Raw genomic sequence first — 22,340 nt, 5'->3', positions numbered from 1 at the left:
GACAGCTCAAGATGAGATATTTAGGGACAAAAAAGCAAGGTTAAGTTGGTCTGGGTGTGTGCAGAGTGGGGATATATTGAACTAAGCATGTTGAAGATGGAGCTGCCAGGCAGCAGTTAAAGAGGAAGACTTAAGAGAAGGTTCATGGTTGTAGTGCAGGATGGAGGCAGATGATCTGCTGTGATAACCCTTAAAAGGGAGTAGCTGAAAGTAGCAGTAGTACCACGTGTCCTGTAGTGTTTGCAGCTTGAAGTGTTTAAATGGTTCTTCTGTCTACCAAAACATGTGCCTCGCTGTAGTTAACAGTTTAGTTGTTTGTGTGGTAAAACTCAACTGCTCCACTACATGTGGTTTGACTTTGTTGCCTAAAGAGACTCAGAATAATCACTAATTCCTGTTGCTTCCGTCACCTTGGCCCAACAATATTCTCACATTACAGAAAATAACATGTGGTGCTGAACCAGTTCCATGCATTCTTGCACTTAAGATCTGGTAGTGAATGGTGCAATACTTGCTGTTGAAAAATAGGCCCTAGTTTTAAAATCAAAAAACAAAAACAAACCATAGGTAGGAGCAGGCCACGACATCATTCCTGAAACAGTTGAGAGAGCCTCTTTGTTAGTAAAGGTGGTCTGTCTGTAGATGTTCCAACGTGACATTTTCTTTTCAGGCTATAATAGGGAAGATCTTAAAGTAGCCTTCTAACGTTAACAAGAAAAATACTACACTCCACTGTAAATTTCACAGTAAAGCCACATTGCAGTAGAGGAGTGAGCTATAGTAAGAAAGGAATAAATAGTAAAGAACACTAAAGGGCAGAAAACCCTTACACTGCAAATTTTTCAATGATAGGTCTGCTTCCCATTAAACCAAACGGAGGCGAGAGCAGCCATGGCCTTAAAGAGCACTGAGGCTGCCAGTGAGACCACAGGAGGGGGAGATATAACATACTACAAATACTACACATAGTACATGTTGACATACAGAAACAAGAGACCAATTAAAGCATGTGTGGTAGACCAAGACTCTGTGGATCATTTTGGGTTTGTTTGTTGTTTCAGTTTATTGTGCACATGTTTCTGTAAGCCAGGCCGCGGAGTAGAGGCTGCAAAGGTTTTCAGCGGATAATGAAGCCAGGTAGTCTTTAGACTACACTTGATTAGCAAACTGCTTTTTGCACAATCCTTTATTTGAACAATAAACAAAATAGATGCTGGAGGCTTGAAATTAAAAGACAGTATAGATTTTTTTTTATGTCAATAATATCCCAACAGTTCCCAGCAGACAGAGTTAGGAGCACATACTGAAAGAAAGACATCATTGAAGCATTTCACCAGCACATTTCCTGACCAGCCATCTGAGACCGAGATAAAAACTATACAACTGAAAGCATAAGCCATCTGTTCTAAAGTCCCATCATCCAAACATTCTTTAAAAAGGGAAAAGAAAGAATGCAAATCAACAATGTCACAATGTGTGCAGAAATGACTACGAAGCCAGCGGCAAGACTGAACCAGATTTTAGGATGTACTGACTATCTAAGCAGCATGCCATTCCCTGTGTGTGACGATCAGCGGACTGTGATGACAAATGGCAACGAGACTGAATGAAAAATGGTAGGATATAAAGTGAATGGTAGGCTGTAGGGCCTATATATAATGTTGACCTTTGGTTTCACGTGGGGAAGGCTTCTGATTTGAAAACCTACAAGGAACTTTAATCAATATTTTCACCACGTAACGATGCTAAAATACTTTAAATCTAGTGTGTAATTTTGAAAAATGTTACTATGTTACTAAACTTTAATTTAAAGATAGGAACCAACTTTCTCATTGATTCCCATTTCAAGAGACTTATTAAATTCACACAAAGCTCTTAAAATAAAAGAAAATAAATGTCATTACACTGCAGCTTTTCTTTGATCAGAGGCAGGGAAATGGTTAACCACTATCTCGCCTATGTCCCCAGTTCTTATTGTATAAAATCATGTGAAAATACTTGTGCTGCTGTGTTAATACTGAGATACTGACAATGGTGGTTGGAATAAAATGGGCCTTGAGCAAAACAAACAAACAAACAAAAAAAACCCATGACATAAATTGAAATAAAATTCAAGCAAAGAACTAGTTCAATTTTATTTGTTGTGCTTTAGCCGCTGTAATTTCTTTTCAAACCAACTTAAATGCAAGCATATTGTTCTGAAGGGAGCAAGAGCATTAGGACATCCGATAAATGATCAATGACGAAGAAAAACAGAAAAGAAATAAACCTAACATTTTTTTAAGTGACATAAACAAAAATCATCACAATAAGTGAAATCATCAACAGAAAATAAAATCATCTTCAACAAAAGCAAACACTAGCTCCTTTTATGTGCATGCCTGGGGTCTTTATGCAGAGCTTAGCACAGATGTTGTCCAACTTCCCCGCAACACTCAGTTTTCCTCCCTCCACTGTGAGGAGCCACGGAGCCACAAAAGAGTAAATACACAGGTGTCAGGTACATTCCCTTTACTCTTCACCTACATTAGACTTGCAGTCGCTGCCTGATTAGGGTTAGACTCGTACACTGAGTGGAAAAACGTCACACAATGAACCTAAGGCAGCCCCCCTGCTTTCTGCTGAGTTGGGGGTTAAGGAAGATGGTGTGGCTCAAAACTACACTGATAAGCCACCAGTACACAGATGGAACCTTTACATAAGAAAAGACAAACAATTAAAAATCATGATAGGAGAAGAAAATGTACAAGGGTGGGGTTTGCAGTGGGATCTGTCTTAACTGGCTGCCACTTCTCCAGTGTAAGAACTGAGTCTTAAAAGAACAAAACAAAACAAAAAAAAAAAAAAAACAGGCACATTCCTTCAGAACCCAAACAGGCATTCAGTCAGCTAGACCTTAGACTTTTTTCCTTTACATTTGAATCTAAATATTGGTAAATTATGCATTTTACTGTACTTGTAATCAATCAGTTTATATTTTGTGCACAGAAGCTTATTAAGTTCTAAAGCTCATTAATATTTTGTAGATATTTTTTCTTTTACCCCCTAAATCTAAACCCGAATAACATAAGAAGGACCTCAAAAACAACAAAAACGTTCAGTTCCCATTCCCAACTCACTTCCCGCCCCCCGATGTTTTTGATGGCTCCAGTAGACTTAAAAAGCATCATAAAAGTGACAAAACGGAGGAGAAGGAGTTGGTGGTGGTTGTGGTGGTGGCAAAGAAGAAACCTGGCCTTGGGAGGAGAGACTTGTGATAATGCTGGTGCTGGGCCTTTTCAATGCACGAGGGCAATTAACAGGCTTTTAAACTGCTGCAAATTCACTAGGCCGACAGTTCCCCCTTAACTAAAAAGGCAAACACTGATAGTCCATTTGCAGCCCGTGGTGGATAGTTTTTCTTGCATGAGTGAGTCCACTGTTTGAGCCGAGCTGTGGGCTCAGTCAGAGGTGAGTCTCAGGTCCTAACCTGCAACCCCAATCTGCCTATTCAACAGTCCTTCCTTGCTGCTTTAAAAATAAATCAAAAAAAGAGGAACTCAAAACACAGCAGTGGTGCACAGAGAAGAGAGCAGTCACAGGGAAATCTTTGTGAATGCAGCTTGCCTCTCTTCTTAAGAAAAGGAGAAGAAAAAAAGGAGACGAGGAAAAAGGTGTTGGAAAAGCTGGTTCTCAGGAAAGCGGGGACAGGAGGGAAGAAGAGGAAAATCTTGCAAGAGAACAAGTTAGGCAGTGTTCCTGTTCATTAGTTTTGTGTGTCTGTGTCGTGTGTAGATGTACTGTCAACGAGTGCATTGAGGATGCATGTTCTGTGTGTGTTTGTGAATATATTCAGGGTATCTTGCATGTACGTTGGGATGTGCGTGTGTGTCTACAGCAGGTCGACGCGACGGTAGTACAGCAGGTAGGCGGTGCGCTCTGCAGTCTGCTTCACCACCTGGTACTGGTTGATGACCTTCACTGTCTGGTCGTCAATGCGCAGCCAGCCGTTAAGACCGATGTGGAAGACATCCGTGGTGTAATGACCGCCTGTCGCACTGTTTCCATGGTGATACACAACTGGTGAAGTTGGAGAAAAGTGGAAAATTTTATTTAAGGTATTACTCATCCATGACCTCAATGTTGGGCACTGTAGTGCCAGCAATTCTTAAGTAAAAGCAAGCCAGTAAAGATCAGGTGATCAGCACATTGGTGTAGCGTAAAGAATACACTATACCTACAGTACATATTACAATGTCTCCTCATATATTTAAGAATAAATAAACCAAAAATGCATAAGCAGCTTTATGTGTCAGCTTCATTCTCTCACATGGTTGGGAATTGTGTTTGCTTTGGTTCATTTAGGTTTGTGGGCATTCATTTATGCACAGCTCTCAAGGTCACATCACACAACATTTCAATGGGGTTGAGGCCTGTTCTTTGACTGGAATACTAGAACACCGATTCTCTTATTTTTCAGTCATTATTGTAGATTTGCTGCTGTGGTTGGGAACATTATCCTGTTGCATCGCCTAATCTAGGAGTCCTCTGGTTGTCAGATGGCCTAACATTTGATTCTAGAATACTTTGGAAGACACAGGAATCAGTTCTTGGTCCACTCAGTGACGTGGTGCCGTGCATTGTGGTCAAACATCTCTAATTTGGTCTCATCTGTCCAAAGGACATTGTTCCAGAGGTGTTGTGGTTTGTTCAGATGCAACTTTGCAAACCTAAGCTGTTCTGCCACGCTCTTTATAGAGAGAAGAGGCGTTCTGTTGGCAAACCTTCCAAACCAGTCATACTTGTTCAGTTTTAACATGCTAACTACAAATGATTTAACTCTTGGGTAACCTGCAGTTTCTGAGAAATACCCAGCCAGGCCTTGGGGTGAATTCGTTGGAACACCCACTCCCAAGATTGTGGTATTTTACAAACACGCGCCTGAATGCTGCAGACCAGCAAACTGCCAAAATGTCTGCTTTTACTGAGGTGTTGCCAATGATCAGTTGCACCTGGCTGCTATTTACCCTCTTAATTCCTTTGAAAGCAGTAAAGATGTATTTAAGCTTCACTCCTGCATTTTTGGATTGACTTTAATTAACTAAAAAAATGACACTGTGTGAAATTATGTTGTTGAGGCTGTATTTACCCAATTTTAAAACCCGCTAAGGAAGATGACTTTGTTCCCTGATATGACCTTTGAATTTTTTTAACATGACTATGTTCCTGATATCCTAATCACTAAATCTATTTCTCTGACATATTAGGGATAAAGCAGAACTCAAACCATTCCAAGCTCGAGCTTGTTATTGACAGTTGTTTGTGCATTTTTCATATTTTGTATATTGCTCAACACTTGAAAATAAAACAGGATGTTTAATGTGGCTTTTGCTTGAGCTGAGTGATGTTTGTGTTTTTTGTATTACTATCCAAAATAATTTCCTGGCGTGAAATGAAAGAACCAGCTGAGGTTCAACAAGACAGAACAGCAATCTTTTTTCACCCTTGGCAGCATTGTTATTTTGTGGTCAGTGGAATCGCATCACAACGAATTACTAACTCCCAGAGTGACAACAGAGTATAAAATAAAGCTTAATTACAACATTATGCAGCAGATATAAAAACAATATGGCCCAAATTAACAAAACACAAACCTGCAAAGAGCCTGTAAGTTCTTTGGCCTTTCACAACTTTGCTTCGCACTCCAGAGGACAAAAGATCTGAAAGAAAATCCACTAATTAGACCATGATGTTTTTAATGACTGCTTAAACCAGGACTAAAAAACACAGAACGTTCTGCACCATGTTTTACTGTTGCAATGTGAAATTTGACAGCCTTTAATGAAAATCATGCTGATGTTGCTGTAATTAACAAGCAGTGAGGTCTGAAGAGTCACTTGGAAACACATCTGAGTTTGCACAATTTCTGTCAAATCAAGAAGTTGAAATGTCATAATTTGATGGTATAAACTGCAGCTGTAAGCTCAATTTTATCACATTCACTTGTGGCATATTTGACTACAGCACAGTATTAAACTCAATATCACTTTAAAAACCACATTTTTTTAACATTAATTCGAAAAGCTTGAAACAAAAAACAAAAACAATATACACTTCTCAACTTTTGCCAGTCTGCTTTGTTATGGTGCACACCAATTATCTGGATCAACTCTTAAAGGCACTGTGGGCTGTTCATGAACCAAGTATAACACTGACACATATATAGACTAGGTAAATCGAATTAAAGGCCTTGCAATGACACTGACACCTCAGTGGAGTGTTGATCGAGCCATACCTTTGCTGATTTCCAAGTCAACGGGGTAATCAATATTCTTTGTCAGTTTCTGGCAGCCTCCAGACTTTTCAAAAACAAATCTCTTGAGATGGAGCACCAGCACAGGGGGCAGCTCTTCTAGAGTAACCCTTCGGCTTATCTCAATCTGAAAGCAACAGCGAGAACAGTGAGCAGTCGCAGAATTTACCATGCACATTAAATAATACAGTTTCACAGTTACAAAACTAACTGTAGAAATAAAATTTGTCAAAAAAAGTGAACACAAAGCAAGGCTTTAACATTTTGCTGGAAATAAAATCAGCTAAGACGTTCAAAGCAGCAACTAGTGTTTTTATATTCTCTGGCTTTTAGAAGTACCAAAGTAACATTTCAGGACAAAAAGACCAACGTAAGATCCCCCCCCAAAAAAAAATGCTTATTATACAGCTGTGGAGCAGATGTTCCTGCACCAGTTCTTCTAGCCTGATGTTCTAACACAGCACTGTTGCACCGATCCCTGAAGTTTTCCTCCTCCTTTAGTTGTTGTTGGGTCTATACCATGGTTCAAGGCAATGATTACAATATGTGTGATGAAATCAGTGATGTTGTGTTCTACAGTGTGTACCCAACATCACTCTTCATCTAAACATCAATTCCAAAAATAAATTACTACACAAAATCACGTTATTTTGTGTGATCTGTTAAAGTCAGAAAAAACATTAAGAAAAAAAAAGAAAGGGGAAAAAAATGGAATTCGAGATCACAAAACTGCAACGCAACACCGATCTGAACTGAAACATGTCATCAAAGTTTACTTTTCTAATACCTCTTGCTTGGTTTTAGAAGTGTAGCCCTGGACTGACTCTCGAGCCACCAAGGTTTCGAGAGCTTCCTGGACAGTGCGGATCTTGTCTGACTGGATGTCCAGCTGCAGGGTAAAGAATGGCTGCAGAGTGGCCGACTCTTTAGAGTTTTGCTGATACACCACCGATCTAAGAATGAAGCAAAACAGCCAGTTGTTAGAACTGTAAACCAATACCAGCAAGATTTTTAATAATATTACCTCTCAGTAGTCAAAACATACAACATAACACAATCAGCTCAAATACATTATGATGCACTTTCTAACCACTTTCTGAAATTCCTGTTAAAACTACTCAGAGGGATTCAGTTTGTTTTGCAGTTTACAGCTTTCACTATAATCATGCAAGTCATTTAATTAAACCTTTAAATTCAAGAAAGATGATAATCTACTAATGATTACTGCTGTAATTCCCCAAGTCAAACCAATTTCTCTGAACAGCGGTTTAAAAGGAGTAGATGGGTTATAGCCAAGCTCTGTGGGCATACCCACCACTCTGTAAACACATGCCTATATTCAGTTTCTCTCACAACCATTTCGGAGAAAAAAATCCTTAAGGACATTTAAAACACTGTGCAACCAGCGTACACCATCACCGTGCCAGACCAGAACCTCGCAGAACATATTATTTAGTCAGGCAACAGCCGCAGATTCTTAACTTTGCAATTTGTCTGAAAGTTAAGACCTTTGTTTGTGGATGGTTGCCCCACGTCATGCTGTCGAGACTTTTGACCGCACTGACCCACATGGGCTGCCATTCTGAAGTGCTGTGGTGCGTGCTGGAGAAGAGCTGGAAAAAACTGGGGGTGGATGACTAATTTGTGATGTCACCATGAAACGAGGTCAAAATCTTTAACCCAGTAACCAGCTGAGGACTCGCAGATGGAGCCGATACAAATTTTTGATTGGTGTATAACAGGAAGCAAGACAATGCAACATTATTAAGTTTAATCAGAACTTCTTCCTATACAGAGGGTTTCACAGCAATCTGGCATGTACCTGATGTGTCCACCAAAGATATCAGTTATGGGTGTGCGGACAAAGTCAGCTTGGCGAGTGATTGAAGTCTTGTTTCGGGGACCCACTTGCTCCCACTCATCCTCACTACCTTCCTCCTCCTTATCAGCACCATCCTCCTCCACACCTGGCTCGGACTCTGGCCCATTAGGTGTGAGAGCTTCTGTTAAAAAAAACATAAATAAATGTAAACCACTCTGAAGAACAGCTATTTGATCTTTAAAGTGCATGAAAGCAAAATCTCTTCTAAAACTGAGCCGTCTTAACTGAGATAAGTACAAATATCTTCCATTCTGAACTACAGGGCTATAAGTTTTGGATTGATTGGCTCTCATTTGAGTAGATTCTCATTTGCTGGACAATTGCCAGTGCTCCTTTCAAAATAAAAATAAATAAAAGTGCTATATCAACAGTCATTAATTCATTCTGTGATGGGAAGAGCTCCACAATACCTGTGAAAAACACCCCCGCATATGGGTGGCTGCCAGCAAACTAACAACACATTAAATAAGCCTTTGCTTTGGCTGCGTTTTGTAAAAACGGCCAAAAGGGTTTACTGTAAACTCTGGAACAATTTCCATGTCAAAGCTTAGCTAGCAGTCCTTTGGCCTTTGGTTGTAAAGTTATCAGAATTGTTATAATGTTTGGTCTAATGATGAAGGCATGAGAATATGTCCACAGCTTCACTCAGGCACTTCAGGCTCTCAGTAGCAGCAGCTCTGCCCAGACCAAGCTGGATGTGAAGTTTCCCTCTGAGCCATTTTTCCATTTTGGCAAGAGTCAATTAAAATGATTTCAGCTTATAATAAAAAAAAAATAGAAAAAGGAAAAGAGGGAAATGATTTAATATGCTGCAATACTAGCTTTTTGTTTCTATTTAGAATTAATTTAGGCCAACACTAGGGAAGTTACTCTAAAGATAACATAAGCAAAAAAGGGCAAAGCATGCTTAGACTTAACCTGGCATATGCTATTCATAGACAAGTTACTTACTCTCTTCCTGAGGCGAGATTAGTTTCTTCAATGCTAGCATCTCCTCATGCAATCCATTGAGCGTGAACCCAAGATACTCCTCCGCGTCCTCTTGTCGACCCTGAGATTAAAGCATAAGGACATCAGCCACATTAACTCTTCAAAGAATGCCTAAAGTCAAATAAAAATCTTGCAGACATTAAAAAAAAAGCAAACTCATTCACTGAGGTAAACAGAAAGAAAGCATGCACACAGTAAGAGGCAGGATGAAAGGAAGCCTCATTAAATATCGAAGATAACCATCTCCTACAGTGCATCAGAGTTCTTTTCTTAATTAAAACCGATTCAGACTTGAATCAGCAGGTTGAATGTTAAATAGGAAATAAGTTATGTCCTGCTAAAATGTTTCTTAAATACAACAAAACCTCCCGTGGGCACTGTCTGTCCCACAAGAAGTACATTTAAACTGTTATTTAAAAACAAAAACACCCTTACATGCTGATTTGCAGTGTTTATATAAAGCTGACACTGTGGTTTACCTTCTCAGAAAGACTTGATTTGATGAGAGTGAGGAGTTTGTAAATGTAAGTTGGTTCAAAAGGTGCACCAGGTCGGATGTCTTTTGTGACCTTATCTCCAACAGCTGTAAACACAGTTAGGAATCTTAAATCATCAGTGACGCCAACAGGAAATGACGCAAATATCTTTGGGCATGCTGTGTTAATATCTTACCCTGCTGTTTGGCTTTAGATGGCACGGGCATATTGTTGAACTCGTTCACCAGTCTTACACTGAGAGACACAAACAACTGCGATGTCTGTATGGCTGATGCTTTTTAATAAAAAGATATAAACTTGTAGAAATGCTACTTACAAGTTGTCTATCATGGGTGTGGAGGTGCATGGTCTCTGCGTTTCATTGTGCAGAGGAATGGACTTCATCAGGTGATACATGGGAGGGCAGGCAATCAGGGCCTGTAGAGTCTGTGTGTTCAGAGTCAAGATGAAAAATGATGTGTAGGAAAGGTATTATGACAAGCTACTTAAAGATATCTGCATTTGATGCAAATGTGTGATTAAGTTTTAAACTGAGGAAATCCCCGGTGGTCTTTAAAAGTCTTAAAATTGAGACGTCTTTTACATTCAATTAGTTAAAATACACGTGGGAAAAGTCTCAAATTTCCCACCAGTTTGAGAGAAAAAAAATCCCAACACTAAACAAAGAAACAGACACCAAAATCACAGCATTGTCAGCAATATCTTATCACATTTACACACGACTGATGTTAAGATATCAAATGAACCAGATATACCTCAAAATAACTAAGTTGTTAGCAATCTAAATGCCATCAAACGAGCAGGCCCTATAAAGGTTTTGAAACAACGTTACAACCAAGTAATATTTTTACAGTGGCACACGTGCCCTGAGACTTGGGCCATTTGGCTTAATAACAATGTAACATCAAGAAACTAACAACCAAGTAGTTAAAATCAAAAGAACAATAAAATATGAAGCATGAAAAGGATACAGCGTTGATATAGCACCAGTTTCCCTTGTTGATCAGTCCTCTCGGCTGCAAAGACACTGGTTTATGTATCAACTTCACATTCTCAATAAGTTCTGGGGATTCAAAGAAAACACAATATTCTTAAACAGGTAGCTTCGCACAGCTGTGACAATGAAAAAAGTATGTGTCATAGCGATACATCAAAACAATTGTTTCTTCGTCTATTCCTGCCTCAAATGGCAACAGCATAAGAGACTGAATGAATAAGACCAAGGTCTTGCTGTACCACGCCTAGGAAGGAAGACTGTCATTCAAAAAGACAGCTTCCATGGTAACGTGGGAATAGTTTCATAGTTTCACACAAATAAGAACAAAAAACATCAATTTGGCTGAGACTAAAGGAACAGAGGCAAATGCACATTTAGACAGAACAAATAAATCATAAGTACAATCATTGTTACTTCTTTACAAATTGGTATTGTCTCCATTTTCATAACAAGTCAAACCACTGAGCTCACTTTTAAGTTACAATTAAAACTAAATGTCAGTTAATCGCATCTCATTTATCATGTCAGTCACAGACAGCAACCCTTTAACAGCTTTTTCCTATGGGTATTATATTTTTCCAATATATACATATTTACAGTGTAGAAATGGACACTGTTTCATGTCTGATTATGGTCTACTTTTCTGATTTTACCAACCTCTAACTACTTTTGAACAGTGATATGCACACAAGTGTGAAGTATCCAAGAAACTTGCATATAAAGAAAAGGCAGAAAAAAAAGATAGTTTGCTGCAGTGCTAAAGAATATATATACATTGATAGATTATTTTTTCTTTTTGGTCCATTTCAATCAATCACTTTTATATATACAAACAGCTAGTCTGTGGCTCCAAACTGGTGTATTTCAAGCTAGTCTGGTTGTTTAAGTTCAAGACTAAACACCATCAAATAAACACATTTAAATTAACGTGCTTAGAAACCAACATGCCCGCTACTCAACAGCGAGTATACATTTCCATCTTACAGTAAATGCATTAATAATTATAGCCTACCTTCTTTGCTATGATGTGCCATACTTGCATTGTGTGTACTTCTGCACACTTCTAGAATAACTACTCCCTAAAAAAATGGCAAAGATTGATTGCTGTCACGCTACGCGAAATGAGAAAGTTTTATCTGAAGGGAGACATAATATCTGAAGGGTACCTTAGAAGAGAGACAGTGTGTTGAATATGTGAACTTTCACAGGATTGTGTTTAAATTCTACCTCAAACCAGTGTCAGAGAGGACAAACTAATTAAGCCTGGTAAGTTCCCGTAACCTTCTGTGACAACAACCACAAAATGTAGTGTAATTAGGTTCATCTCCCCAGAAAACAATCAGCACACCACTGTTAAGAGCAAAACACTGAATACGATTTGAGGACAAGAAACAACACAATATTTTGCATTTTTCATTCTGTCTACCAGCTTGTAAAATCAGACTGTTCCGATCAATAACACATTTCAAGATGCTGTTTCACTGTGTGAAATCTGAGGCTGTGACTCATCTTGAATCATTATCTCATTTCCTTAAGTAAAAAAACAAAGTATTCATGAGGTGTCACATCTCAGCTCCTTGCAGTTGATCATTTATACCCACACTGCAGCTCTGATAGGAATAACTGGAATGATTTAAACAATAAATAAAATCGGATAGCCATCCTGCATGTAGCACCACCATCTAGTGGTCATTTCTTGAAAATGAATGCAACAGTCCCTTAACTTCTCTTTAAAGTAAGCTGTCAGTGAGAAATCTGTGCATCTCAAACTTACCATACCATCAGTATAATGAGCTGCAAAAATGTATCTCTTTTTTAAAATATACCCTACTCTTTCCAGTGATCCCAATTTTAAAAGCTTATTCTGTTAGATATGCAAGTATGAACAGTACAATCACCTCAACACTGCCACCAAGTGGGATGGATTGAATTTCGCAGAATATACTTTTTGCAAAAAAATAAGTTATAAACTTACACCAAATTAAAAAGTAGTAATGGTGGAATGTTTTTAGAAGGTAAATTATCAGCTTCTTTATAAAATACCTGCAAGTTTAGGGGCCATAGGATCCTCAGATACATGGACAGGGCCTTCTTTTACTTCCCCAACTTTCTCAGGCTGCTCTGGCACAGCGACAGAGGGAGATACTGCTTCCACAACATTCTTTACCTCCACAAATGCCTGAGGGCCACCAGGTAGAGGCTTGGAATTGTGAAAGAGGCTAGCCCAGGATTTCGGAAGATTAGCAGTAGGTGCAGCTGGAGTGGCAGGTGAATGTGCCTGCTCTGTCACTACTGACTGGGCAGCTGACTCTGGGATGACCTGCTGAACCTGGTCCCCACTCTCAATGTCCTCTTTGTGTCCATCTACACTGACAGGAGTGGTAGACTCTGCTAGCCCATTTGCCACCCCATTGTCTGCCATCTCTCCTCCCTCTAGTTCAGTAGTCGTAATGGAAGTGATGACAGAGATGACAGCAGCTGAAGTAGGAAGAGGTGATTTGGAGAGGGGGCTATGTGGAGTATCTGAAAGTTCAGGGCTCTGTGGAGCCAAATGATCTGGCTGCTGATCTGCAGTCCTTGGTCCCTCTGTCATCCCTCTGCTTTGAGAGGAGGATGAACAGGGGGAAGTGGCATTGTTGCCATCTGATAAAGAGGCAGCTCCACTTGCTAAGTCCAAAGAAGAGTCATCAGGGCTATCACTAGTCCTCTGATTGGCAGTGGATGTGGGGGCACACTTGGCTGCTGCCACAGCAGCTGTTGGTGTTGCTGTGGAGGCGGGTCCCGGGGTGGAAAGTTCAGCCCCTGACAATGCCTTACTGTCCACATCCTCAGTACTGTGGTGTGGGCCACTGAGTGCATGTCCGTTCACCAGTGCTGTCACAGGTGTCCCATCCGCTGTACTGGTGCTGCTGCTGTTGCTGCCAGTTGACGGTTCCAGGTAATTGTAGTACCCAGGCGGTCGTTTTTTCTTTTTCTTTCGCTCTCTCTGTCCCAGGCTGCCAGGGAGTCCGTCCATGTCCGGGCACGGCTGGTGATTGTCCAGGGCTGAGGCCTCCGAGTCAGGTCCGTCCAGTGAGTTGAAGTGTGCCCCGTCAGGGACATCAGCTGCTGGAGAAGCCGTCTGTTGAGCTTTCTGGGCCGGCTGGCAGCCCAGGATGAACTCAGGAGCCTGTGGGTTTAGGGTACTCGACACCTTGTATAAAGGATCGTTGCCCCCAACAGCCTTGGAATCCATCACCTCGTCAACACCAAACTCAATGTGCTGATAGTCTTCTCCTGCAGATAATATTTCAGTCAATTAGAAATACAGAGCACTGTTTAGATTAATTCCTACATATTAAAACCAGGCTGTGGTATCTGACTTTGCTGCAGAACGTCACATAAAATCCTTTTTCCTGAACAAGCAAACTGTTACTCAAGGGGTCGTGGGAGCTCTGACAGGATCAAAGATACCAACAAAAAGAAATTCTTCTAGACCTATTTTTGACAACTACTGCTGTCCAATCCAAACCAAATTCCTTCTGGTCTCACATAAATTCCAGAAGTGGGGTGATTCAACACTTAAAATTGGGTCTGGGAAGGACAATATAGTCTTATGGATAAAACTTCTTTCACTTACTTATGATTCTGATTTGAAGGGGAAAAAAACCCCAATAAACTAAAAATAAATAAATAAAAAACATTTTTGGCACAATCCTGTGTGGTCAGTGGCCAGATGTTATCAATATTCTGTTGAAACTATTCAAGTTAAACTGCTACAAAAAAAACATTCAATGTCAAGTTGACAATCAATAGTTTTAACTAATGGTTTATTATAAGCCAAGTTTATTTTGCTGACAATTTGAGATACCATTTTTCTCAATCATTCTTGAAGATTTAATTAAAATGTTTTTGTTTGTTTGTTTTTTATTTAGGCAATGACATGCGATTTAACAAGTGTCTAAAATCACATTAAAAAAAGATTACAAAGGGATACAATACGGTTGATAACCAAAGGTAGTCAATAGAAAGGAAGTCTGGCTTAACTGACTGCAGACACGCATCAATAATCCTTACTTCCTGAATATTTTTAACAGCATTTTTAAGTGTTGGAAACTTCAGCAATACAGAACAATGTAAAACAAATACATCAGTTTTTATAAGTTAATTTTTGGACAAAATGTGTCACACAGCAGTTTGAACTGTAAGTTATTATGCAGCGAGAGGTGCAAAGTGCAAAGGTGAAACATTAGCAAGTGCAAATATGAAAGAAAAAAATCATCCAAGTCATCATGACACAGCTGATTGGCCAACCAAATGTAATCTCTGATCCCCTGCAGAAGGTAAGAGGGCACTGAAACACAAGGTACTCCCTCTACTGAGATGAGAGGAATCTGTTAGTGTTAGTGTTACTGAAATTGCACTTCATTACTGTAAAATGCATTCAGCAGTGAAACCTCAACTTAAGAATAAACATGTACACACATGTTAGCAACCGCATAAAATCATCTCTATGCCCTTAGTAAATAAGCCGTGATTGGTAAGTCATTAAAATGCAATTCAATTTTATTGTAACGGAGACCTACAGTAGTGAAAATGTATTATATGCAAGAAAAGATAAGATACTTCGCAGTACCTTAAGCATGCAAAGCTATATAGGTTTTACCAACAGGCAAGAGAAAGAATACAGGCAAAAAGTTTAGAAAGCCACCAGTTTTTGAAACCTGGATTTTCAGTTTTACAGCAAACGTACAAGAGGGTATCAGACTCCTCAACTCACCGCAAACCTGCAGTCCCATAGACTCCATAATAAAAGGTACAGCAGGAGTGCAGTAAGATCCTAAATAATCAATACAAATCAAGGTAAGGCAATTGTCATGTGCATATAGGTACTATTTGAAAGAAAGGTGGCTGCTCTAACATTTTTGATTTTGGTGGGCAAAAAAAAGAAAAAGAAAAAAAAGGTGGTGGGGAGGGTCAAGATTTAGTGGAATTTATAAACCGTTTCAAACAATATTGCACAAATGTATAAAAAAAATACAAATAAATGACAGGAAAAGCATCTTCCTGCAAGGCCAGCCAGATCAGCTATACCTGGGCTTCAGCCATACATTTAGTCCTGCTCTGAAAAACAACTTGATGCCAACTAAGAGCAGGAGAACAGTCAGCCCATGTCTACTTTAGAGTATTTTGATGTATTTTGAATAATTAAAAAAATAAAATATAGGAAATTAGCTTATGTAAGAAGTACATACCAGAAGACTGAGTGACACACTGGACTTTGTCATTGAACGGAGGAAGCTGCAAAGAGAGAGAAAATATAAGTTGTGATAAAGACCCAGCAGGTAACCACAAAAGTAATACTTAAAATAGACATGACTGATATCTTAAGACCATTGTCAAGTGTAGAATTACCATTTACCAGATATATGCATTTTGGCTCAATGGTCAATTTCAGTAATCCTGAAGCCCTGATTTTGGACTATTAGGGCTGATAAGCAAATTTATTTGAATTATATTTCTCCAGGAACCTTGCTGTTTCCATTGAGAGGATATCCTGACGAGGCCAACACGACTACTCAAAAAATAAATTTAATTCTTTCTCTTTAATTTAATAATGACTTATTAATGGAATAATGACCGCTACTGCTTTTTCTGGACCAATCTGCTTACCTCAACATAACATCGTGGAGTCACAAAAAACTGATTGATCTCATCAGGGCTGAATTCCCCAAAGATGTACTGTGGGAACAAAATTAATACAACCATTAACTGAAAAGGAAAGACAATGGAATAAAATACACTATAAAATAAAATAAAAAGTTAAAAACAATCAAGAACTTTCAGATTATTCATTAGTATAAAATATAAAATCATGGGGAACATTTTTAAGCAGTGTTCACTGTAGACAGGTCATTCAACCTCATAACTGGAATGCAATCATAAGGTGCCGTCATTTCAGAATCTAGGTATTGGGACACATACAGCAGTCCTTCATCACTCATTCAATTTACAATGCTAACCTGTGCAAACTGATGAGTCATGCAGTGTTATACATAAACCATGAACACAAACAGCTCTGAATCTAGACCTGTTTTATCTAGGTGAAGTAAGTTTGTCAGTTTGTTAAAGGTTAACACAAAGCATTCAAAAGAATGCTTTGTGTTAACCGTTAGGCATTATAAAAAGCATTGTTGTACTTAAACCAAGCCAAAGCAGGCCTCTGATGTAACTTCACGGACTGCTTTTAACACATGTGTAGCTTTGAGGTGACACAAGATTACTGGGATTTGAATTAAACATATTTTACCTACTTTTCCACCTATACCACCCACTCCCCTTATATAATGGTATCTTCACTTTACTTATTAGTGTAGCTGAGTTAGTTGCTTCTGCTTTGACACACACAGACATGGTGAAACAGAGAGCAGAGGAAAGAATCCATCACTGACGGCATATGAACTGATGAGAATTTAGCCATTCCGATTCCGTTATCAATATCACTTATCAATCGATTCATTTATCAATTGTCATTCCATTTTCACCGGCTCCATTTTGAAAGTCACTACCATCGCTATTTTGCATCTATAACACACAAACTGAAATCAGCCGATTGTAGTGCGAGTGCAAGAATGGATAAGCACTATTGATAGGCAAGCAGACTAACAATTTCAAGGAAATTGACTGCTGGGAACCAGTTTTCTACAAAAACTGGTTCTTGATTCCCATCCCTACCTCTCAGACTGACCGACAGACCTTGTTATAATCAACAACTTGTGTCACCCGTGTTTACCAAATTAACACTTGTAGTGAGGTAGGTTCCATCAGTTCAAGACGCTACATGCCATTAAACATTCATCAGTCAAGCGCACACACACAGGACACGAGGAGGTGGCACTAACATAAAATCTATGATCATCTTCGAATTGTTTTTGAAGTTGATATTTCAGGTATCAAAAAATGTATATATGCATTGCAAAATTAAAACTGTTAGAAGTTTATTATTTTGAAATTTTAATAAAGCAACCAGCTAGACTTAAATGAGTAGTCAGCTGCTCAGCCAGCAGACCAGCACTTATGGAAAGCTGCATATATGAACTTGAAATTAAGACTTCAAAGTTAACTCGTTTTATTAGATTAGCCAAAAACAATCAAACTACAATATTACTCATTGCACACACTACAACCAGCTTCAAATGAAGCCAGGTCTATGGTAGTAGGGGTTCATATTATGTGTAGTGGATGCAGGCAAAATGAATTAGAACGCTTAAAAATCTTCACGCAGCGCTTCGTCATGCACCCTCTGATGACGTTTAGGCAGACTGTATAAAAACCGACATTATTTGTCATGTTTTTACTACACTGCTGTTTTCTGATGTTGCTTACAGTGTTATTAATTAATTTTCCACAGAATCACCACGACATCAACTATAATTGTGCGTTATACCTTGAGAGGGAAAAAAAAAAAAAACCAAAAAAAACACTGAGCCACTGAAGGGCCCACATGCACAACTTAAAAAAGGTAAAATGGACTCACTAGCCATGCTGTTAATCTTTTCGGTGCAATAAACAGTGGAACGTGAAAGGGTAGTCACAGAGAAAAGAAACTGCAGCTCAAGCATATATAACTTTTTGCAAACGAGGCCCCACGCGAGGGCCCACATTGCTGAAATGGCACTACAAGCGACAAACAGCCAGCAATGATCCAGCGGCCTCAGGATGGCTAATACAATCACAACAGAAAGAATGTCCCTTTGCTCCTTTCTGCAGGCATGCCACACGTACCACACTAAGCTTCCCTTGCTGATCGTTTGGACTGCGGATTACAACAAATTAGCCATCTGTATGATTTTAGCACAATTTAATGACGACATCACACAAACAAGAAAGAGCCAAGAATAAGAAGTAAGAAGAATAAGTAGTCATAAGTAAGAATAAGACTAGAAAGATAAGGTGATTTATAGACTTTAGTGAGTTTCACTATTGGTGACTGACTATTAGCGATAGTGTGGTTCACAAATTTAAAATTATGTCAGTGCTGTGAAATATACAGATATGTACTACGACAATTCTAAAACTGATGTCGCGCAAACAATCTTGTTTTATTCTAAGCACAGGCTTGTTTACCTAAACTGATCTGCGGAGTTATTAATGGGCAACTTGGCTGAACATAAAAATGCTGCAGTGCCAGTACAAATAAGGTCAGACTAGTTTTTCAATGAGTTTGCCGAGCATGCCTGTGCCTGCCTGGTAGTGTGATGTAGTAAAAGGGTGGCAACAATTACAAACCATTAAAATTATTAAAAATTGGGACAAATAACGGCGTTACAATCATTTCCATTTCGTCTGCTCTCAGCCAAAAGCAAATGCTCATAAATGTGCGAACACTTTCAATTTTGCTGTATCAGAAAATTGATTCAGCAGACTAAGCCATAACACAGGCACATATTCCCTTTTAATTAATATGAGGACTTATTTGAACATTCTGATTCCCATTGGAAGATGAAACAATGATACTAGAAGAACAATTTAATCCTGTGGGCCCCCGATATTAATCATCCCAAGGACAAGTTCCAGATTAATGGCAGCTAAACTCACTGAGTGATAAATGTTTTTAAGGTGCAGATTTATTTTTACATTCATTTTTAGGATGCTTAAAGTTTGATGCTGCTACATTTTTAATGTGTCACATTGAGAAGAGTTTCTAATCTTTAGTCTCAATTGAACTAATAACAGTGGACTAAATAATTTGCTGATAAATGGCCCTCTGCTATCACTATGTCACATAATCATGTAGATCGGCCAATAGTTGTTGATAAAAGTAAAGTTACTCTGATAACTAATCTTCACAGCTGGCATTTTCTTTTTGTTTTTCTTTAAATTGGATTAATTTACAATTTCCTGTTTCCCAATCATGGATTTCTTTGTGTTTCTTTGTGTTTTCAGTTTTCACATCTATAATGGGACACATGCCAATTTCAAAACAGGGATCAAACTACTAGAATCCCTCAGTAACAAAGCTGATGTGGTTTATACTTAAACTTCTTTACAGCTTTTTTTAATCTCTAACAGTCAATGAGTAAGATCTAAAGGGAAGGCCATTGGTTACACAGCCTTGCTGATACAAGGAGAGGAGATAAATACAGCTCCCGTGTTCAGAAATGAAAAATAGCCATCACTGTGTAAAGATCTTTATGGTGTTATAACATGTCGTACTTACACAAGCAATAAATGCTACCGTGCCTATACCCCTGAACTACAGCTTAAGGTTAATGATGGTATTTCAGCAGAGATGTAAGACTTTTTGTGGTCAAGACAACTTTAGAAAACCTTGACTCAGATGTCTACATTGACAGTGGTAAAATACACTTTTTTGACAGACTATCATAACAGGACTATCGGAATAAAAGGTTTAAATATTCATGTAATTTAAATGTCTCTTTTTTAAATCTTAGAGGTTATTAAACTAAACCAAAAACCAATACAATCCCAAATAAAATTACCACCCCAAAAAATAAAATATAATCACTGAAATACTTTAACTAGTTTTCAAACTAGGGTTCAACTTTGCCAATAAGCTACAATAAAGGAGCAATAATGGTATGTTAATTTGAAGTGTCACATTTGGTAGATTATGCAACATGTAACAAGATGACTTACCACAAGCAGAACACTATCTGCCTTTATCGCCCAGTGCAGAAGAATTGATAAGCATTTCCAGAATTACCTGTTTGCTAAACTTCTACTCAGAAGACCGATGTCCCTTCTGGTGCTCATATGTCTTTTACTGCCTCAGCTGTTTATCGACCAATTTTAGCCCCAGTGTTAGTATTTTTACTCAGCAATAAATCAACAGCAAACCTTTCAGTCGCCTGCCTTCTGTGACTACTTTACAGAGGGATGGCTATTAAAATGAGGGGTTTTGTAACAGAGTAAAAGTGGTGACAAACAGAGGAAAGCAGACCCAATGAAATAGTTGATGATGCTCCAGATCTGCTGGGTTACCGTTGCTGTGGAGCACAGTCTGGAAAACACTAATTTAGAGTGTTTGTGAAAGCTTCCATGCATTACTATTCACTCTATGCTATTCATACTAACAAAAACCAAAAAAATACTATGCAACTCTGTATCAGTCAGTTCAGTTATGAGAATTTATTTCACCAAATATTGACATGTAAATTAAAAAAAAAGGGGGGGGGGGGGATGTTCAGCCGGCTTTCCCCTGAAACTTTCACTTTAATAAAGAGTGAACCAATAGAAACGCTCAATTTGGAAGCCAGGAAGAAAGTTGAAAGCATGCAGAATTACTTTAGTACAGCAGATTTCCCTTACTACAGTGGTTAGCCAGGTTCCGTTTCCTGAAAAAAAGTTAGAACTGAACACTTCACTTGACTCCATTTCTGATTAATTTTTACTATATGAGCTTTTTCTTCTCTAAACTTTAATTGAGTCTCTTACTAGTAGACTAGAGACCTGGCATGTTTCTTCATGTAAAACTAGACCTCAAAATGGGCCTTCCAACATGACAGCTAGCTTTTCCAGAAATAACACCAAACTTGTTAGGTTACCTCCAATCCAAGCTCAGTCACGTGGACGGTGGCTCTGTAAGCAGCGTGCACGCTCAACCCTGATCCTCATTGTTTCCATATCAAGTAACTCTTCGCTATCAACGAAGGCCCACACTGTCGAATGTGTATTTAGCTAACTAGCTAGCGGACAGACCGCAAAGTCTAAGCACACCACCTGTGCAAAACAGTTAGCATACTAGAAGCTAAACGAGCAGCACGAAAACGTTACACCGCTCCAGAAACACTTATAAACGCCAAGTGATCGCATGCAAAATATTCCACTAGACCGTTATTATGCTTTCTGACTACCCCGAGAAAACCAATAACTTACTGGTAGTTATAAAAATAAGATATGGCAGCAGGCCTGTGGCAGCACTGAGCAGGTGGGCCATGCATACACGCAGCAGTTTTCGGTCACTTTTCTCTAAGAAATATTACATGACATTTGTGGAATATAACTTCGAAGTATCACGAACATTTGTTTGAGCAAGTTTTCGTGTCGTTTAATTAAAAGCGGTTGTCATCGCCCCAAGAACTGCGACGGAAAGTACTGCTGGTTCATTTGAATGGAAGGACCTGGGGCCTGTTAGCTCACGTTACCATGCTGGTGGTATTCCAATGAGGCTTAGGGGGGGCATTAGCAAGCACTTTTTAGTACTTCAGCAGTTCAATGACACGACAGGCCAAATGTTTAAAATAACAACACACAACTGACCAAAATTTAATTATTGTGTGGCGTTAGCTTTGGTCAAAATGGTGCAGAATCAAAGAGCGATCTGAAGTCCAAAAATAAGAGACTGCACGAGTTGTTTTGGAGGCTAATGATAGCCAGCTAGCTAGCTAGCTACCTGGTTGCTGTAAGAAGCCATGCTCCCGGTGAGGTTTTCTGTCCTCCGCTGACCAGATGAAGAATCCCCCGGAAAGGTGTTGTAGGTTTCTACTGACAGCTACAAAAGGTGGTCTATTTCGACGTCATTGTCATTTGCCCAACGGTGTCCTGCCAGTCGAACGTTTTGATCTATGTAATGCATCAGCACTTCATGCTGTTCGCCTTGCCGTCACCGCCATTTCTGTCTAGCATCTTCCTTGCTTGCTAGCCAGAGCAGCGCGCGGTCGGTTGTAACGGCAGCGTGAG

The 22,340-nt window shown here is 39.1% G+C and overlaps 1 protein-coding gene across 2 annotated transcripts; it reads right to left on the bottom strand.

The window, feature by feature from the left end:
* Positions 1-1,150: 1,150 nt before the first annotated feature.
* usp10 (ubiquitin specific peptidase 10) lies at positions 1,151-22,340 on the bottom strand. 2 transcript variants are annotated; one of them, XM_085453632.1, is made up of 15 exons: positions 22,054-22,340; positions 16,311-16,379; positions 15,893-15,938; positions 15,418-15,477; positions 12,702-13,934; positions 10,633-10,724; positions 9,978-10,087; positions 9,837-9,895; positions 9,644-9,747; positions 9,126-9,225; positions 8,115-8,295; positions 7,080-7,245; positions 6,275-6,419; positions 5,634-5,699; positions 1,151-4,059 (listed from the first exon to the last, which is right to left on the bottom strand). In XM_085453632.1, the coding sequence occupies exons 1-15, from the start codon at positions 22,072-22,074 to the stop codon at positions 3,872-3,874; spliced, it is 2,640 nt and encodes an 879-aa protein (XP_085309758.1). In that variant the 5' UTR covers positions 22,075-22,340; the 3' UTR covers positions 1,151-3,871. The 2 variants fall into 2 exon arrangements, with proteins under 2 accessions (XP_085309758.1, XP_085309768.1); XM_085453642.1 differs by lacking the exon at positions 15,418-15,477.

Source organism: Copadichromis virginalis, linkage group LG1 (genome assembly GCF_057382275.1).
Source record: "Copadichromis virginalis isolate Kocher_CV1m ecotype Utaka linkage group LG1, C_Virginalis_male_GT1.1, whole genome shotgun sequence".
Classification (NCBI taxonomy): Eukaryota; Metazoa; Chordata; class Actinopteri; order Cichliformes; family Cichlidae; genus Copadichromis; species Copadichromis virginalis.
This window is presented reverse-complemented; position numbering and strand designations above follow the sequence as displayed.

Excerpts from the sequence above, each read along its gene's own strand:
- usp10 (XM_085453632.1), bottom strand. The coding sequence starts at position 22,074 with ATGGCTTCTTACAGCAACCAG. Across the intron at positions 10,725-12,701 it reads TATGGCCCCTAAACTTGCAG|AACTTATTGAGAATGTGAAG; the intron begins GTATTTTATAAA and ends TTGAATCCCCAG. Across the intron at positions 9,896-9,977 it reads ACACCCATGATAGACAACTT|TGTAAGACTGGTGAACGAGT; the intron begins GTAAGTAGCATT and ends TGTGTCTCTCAG.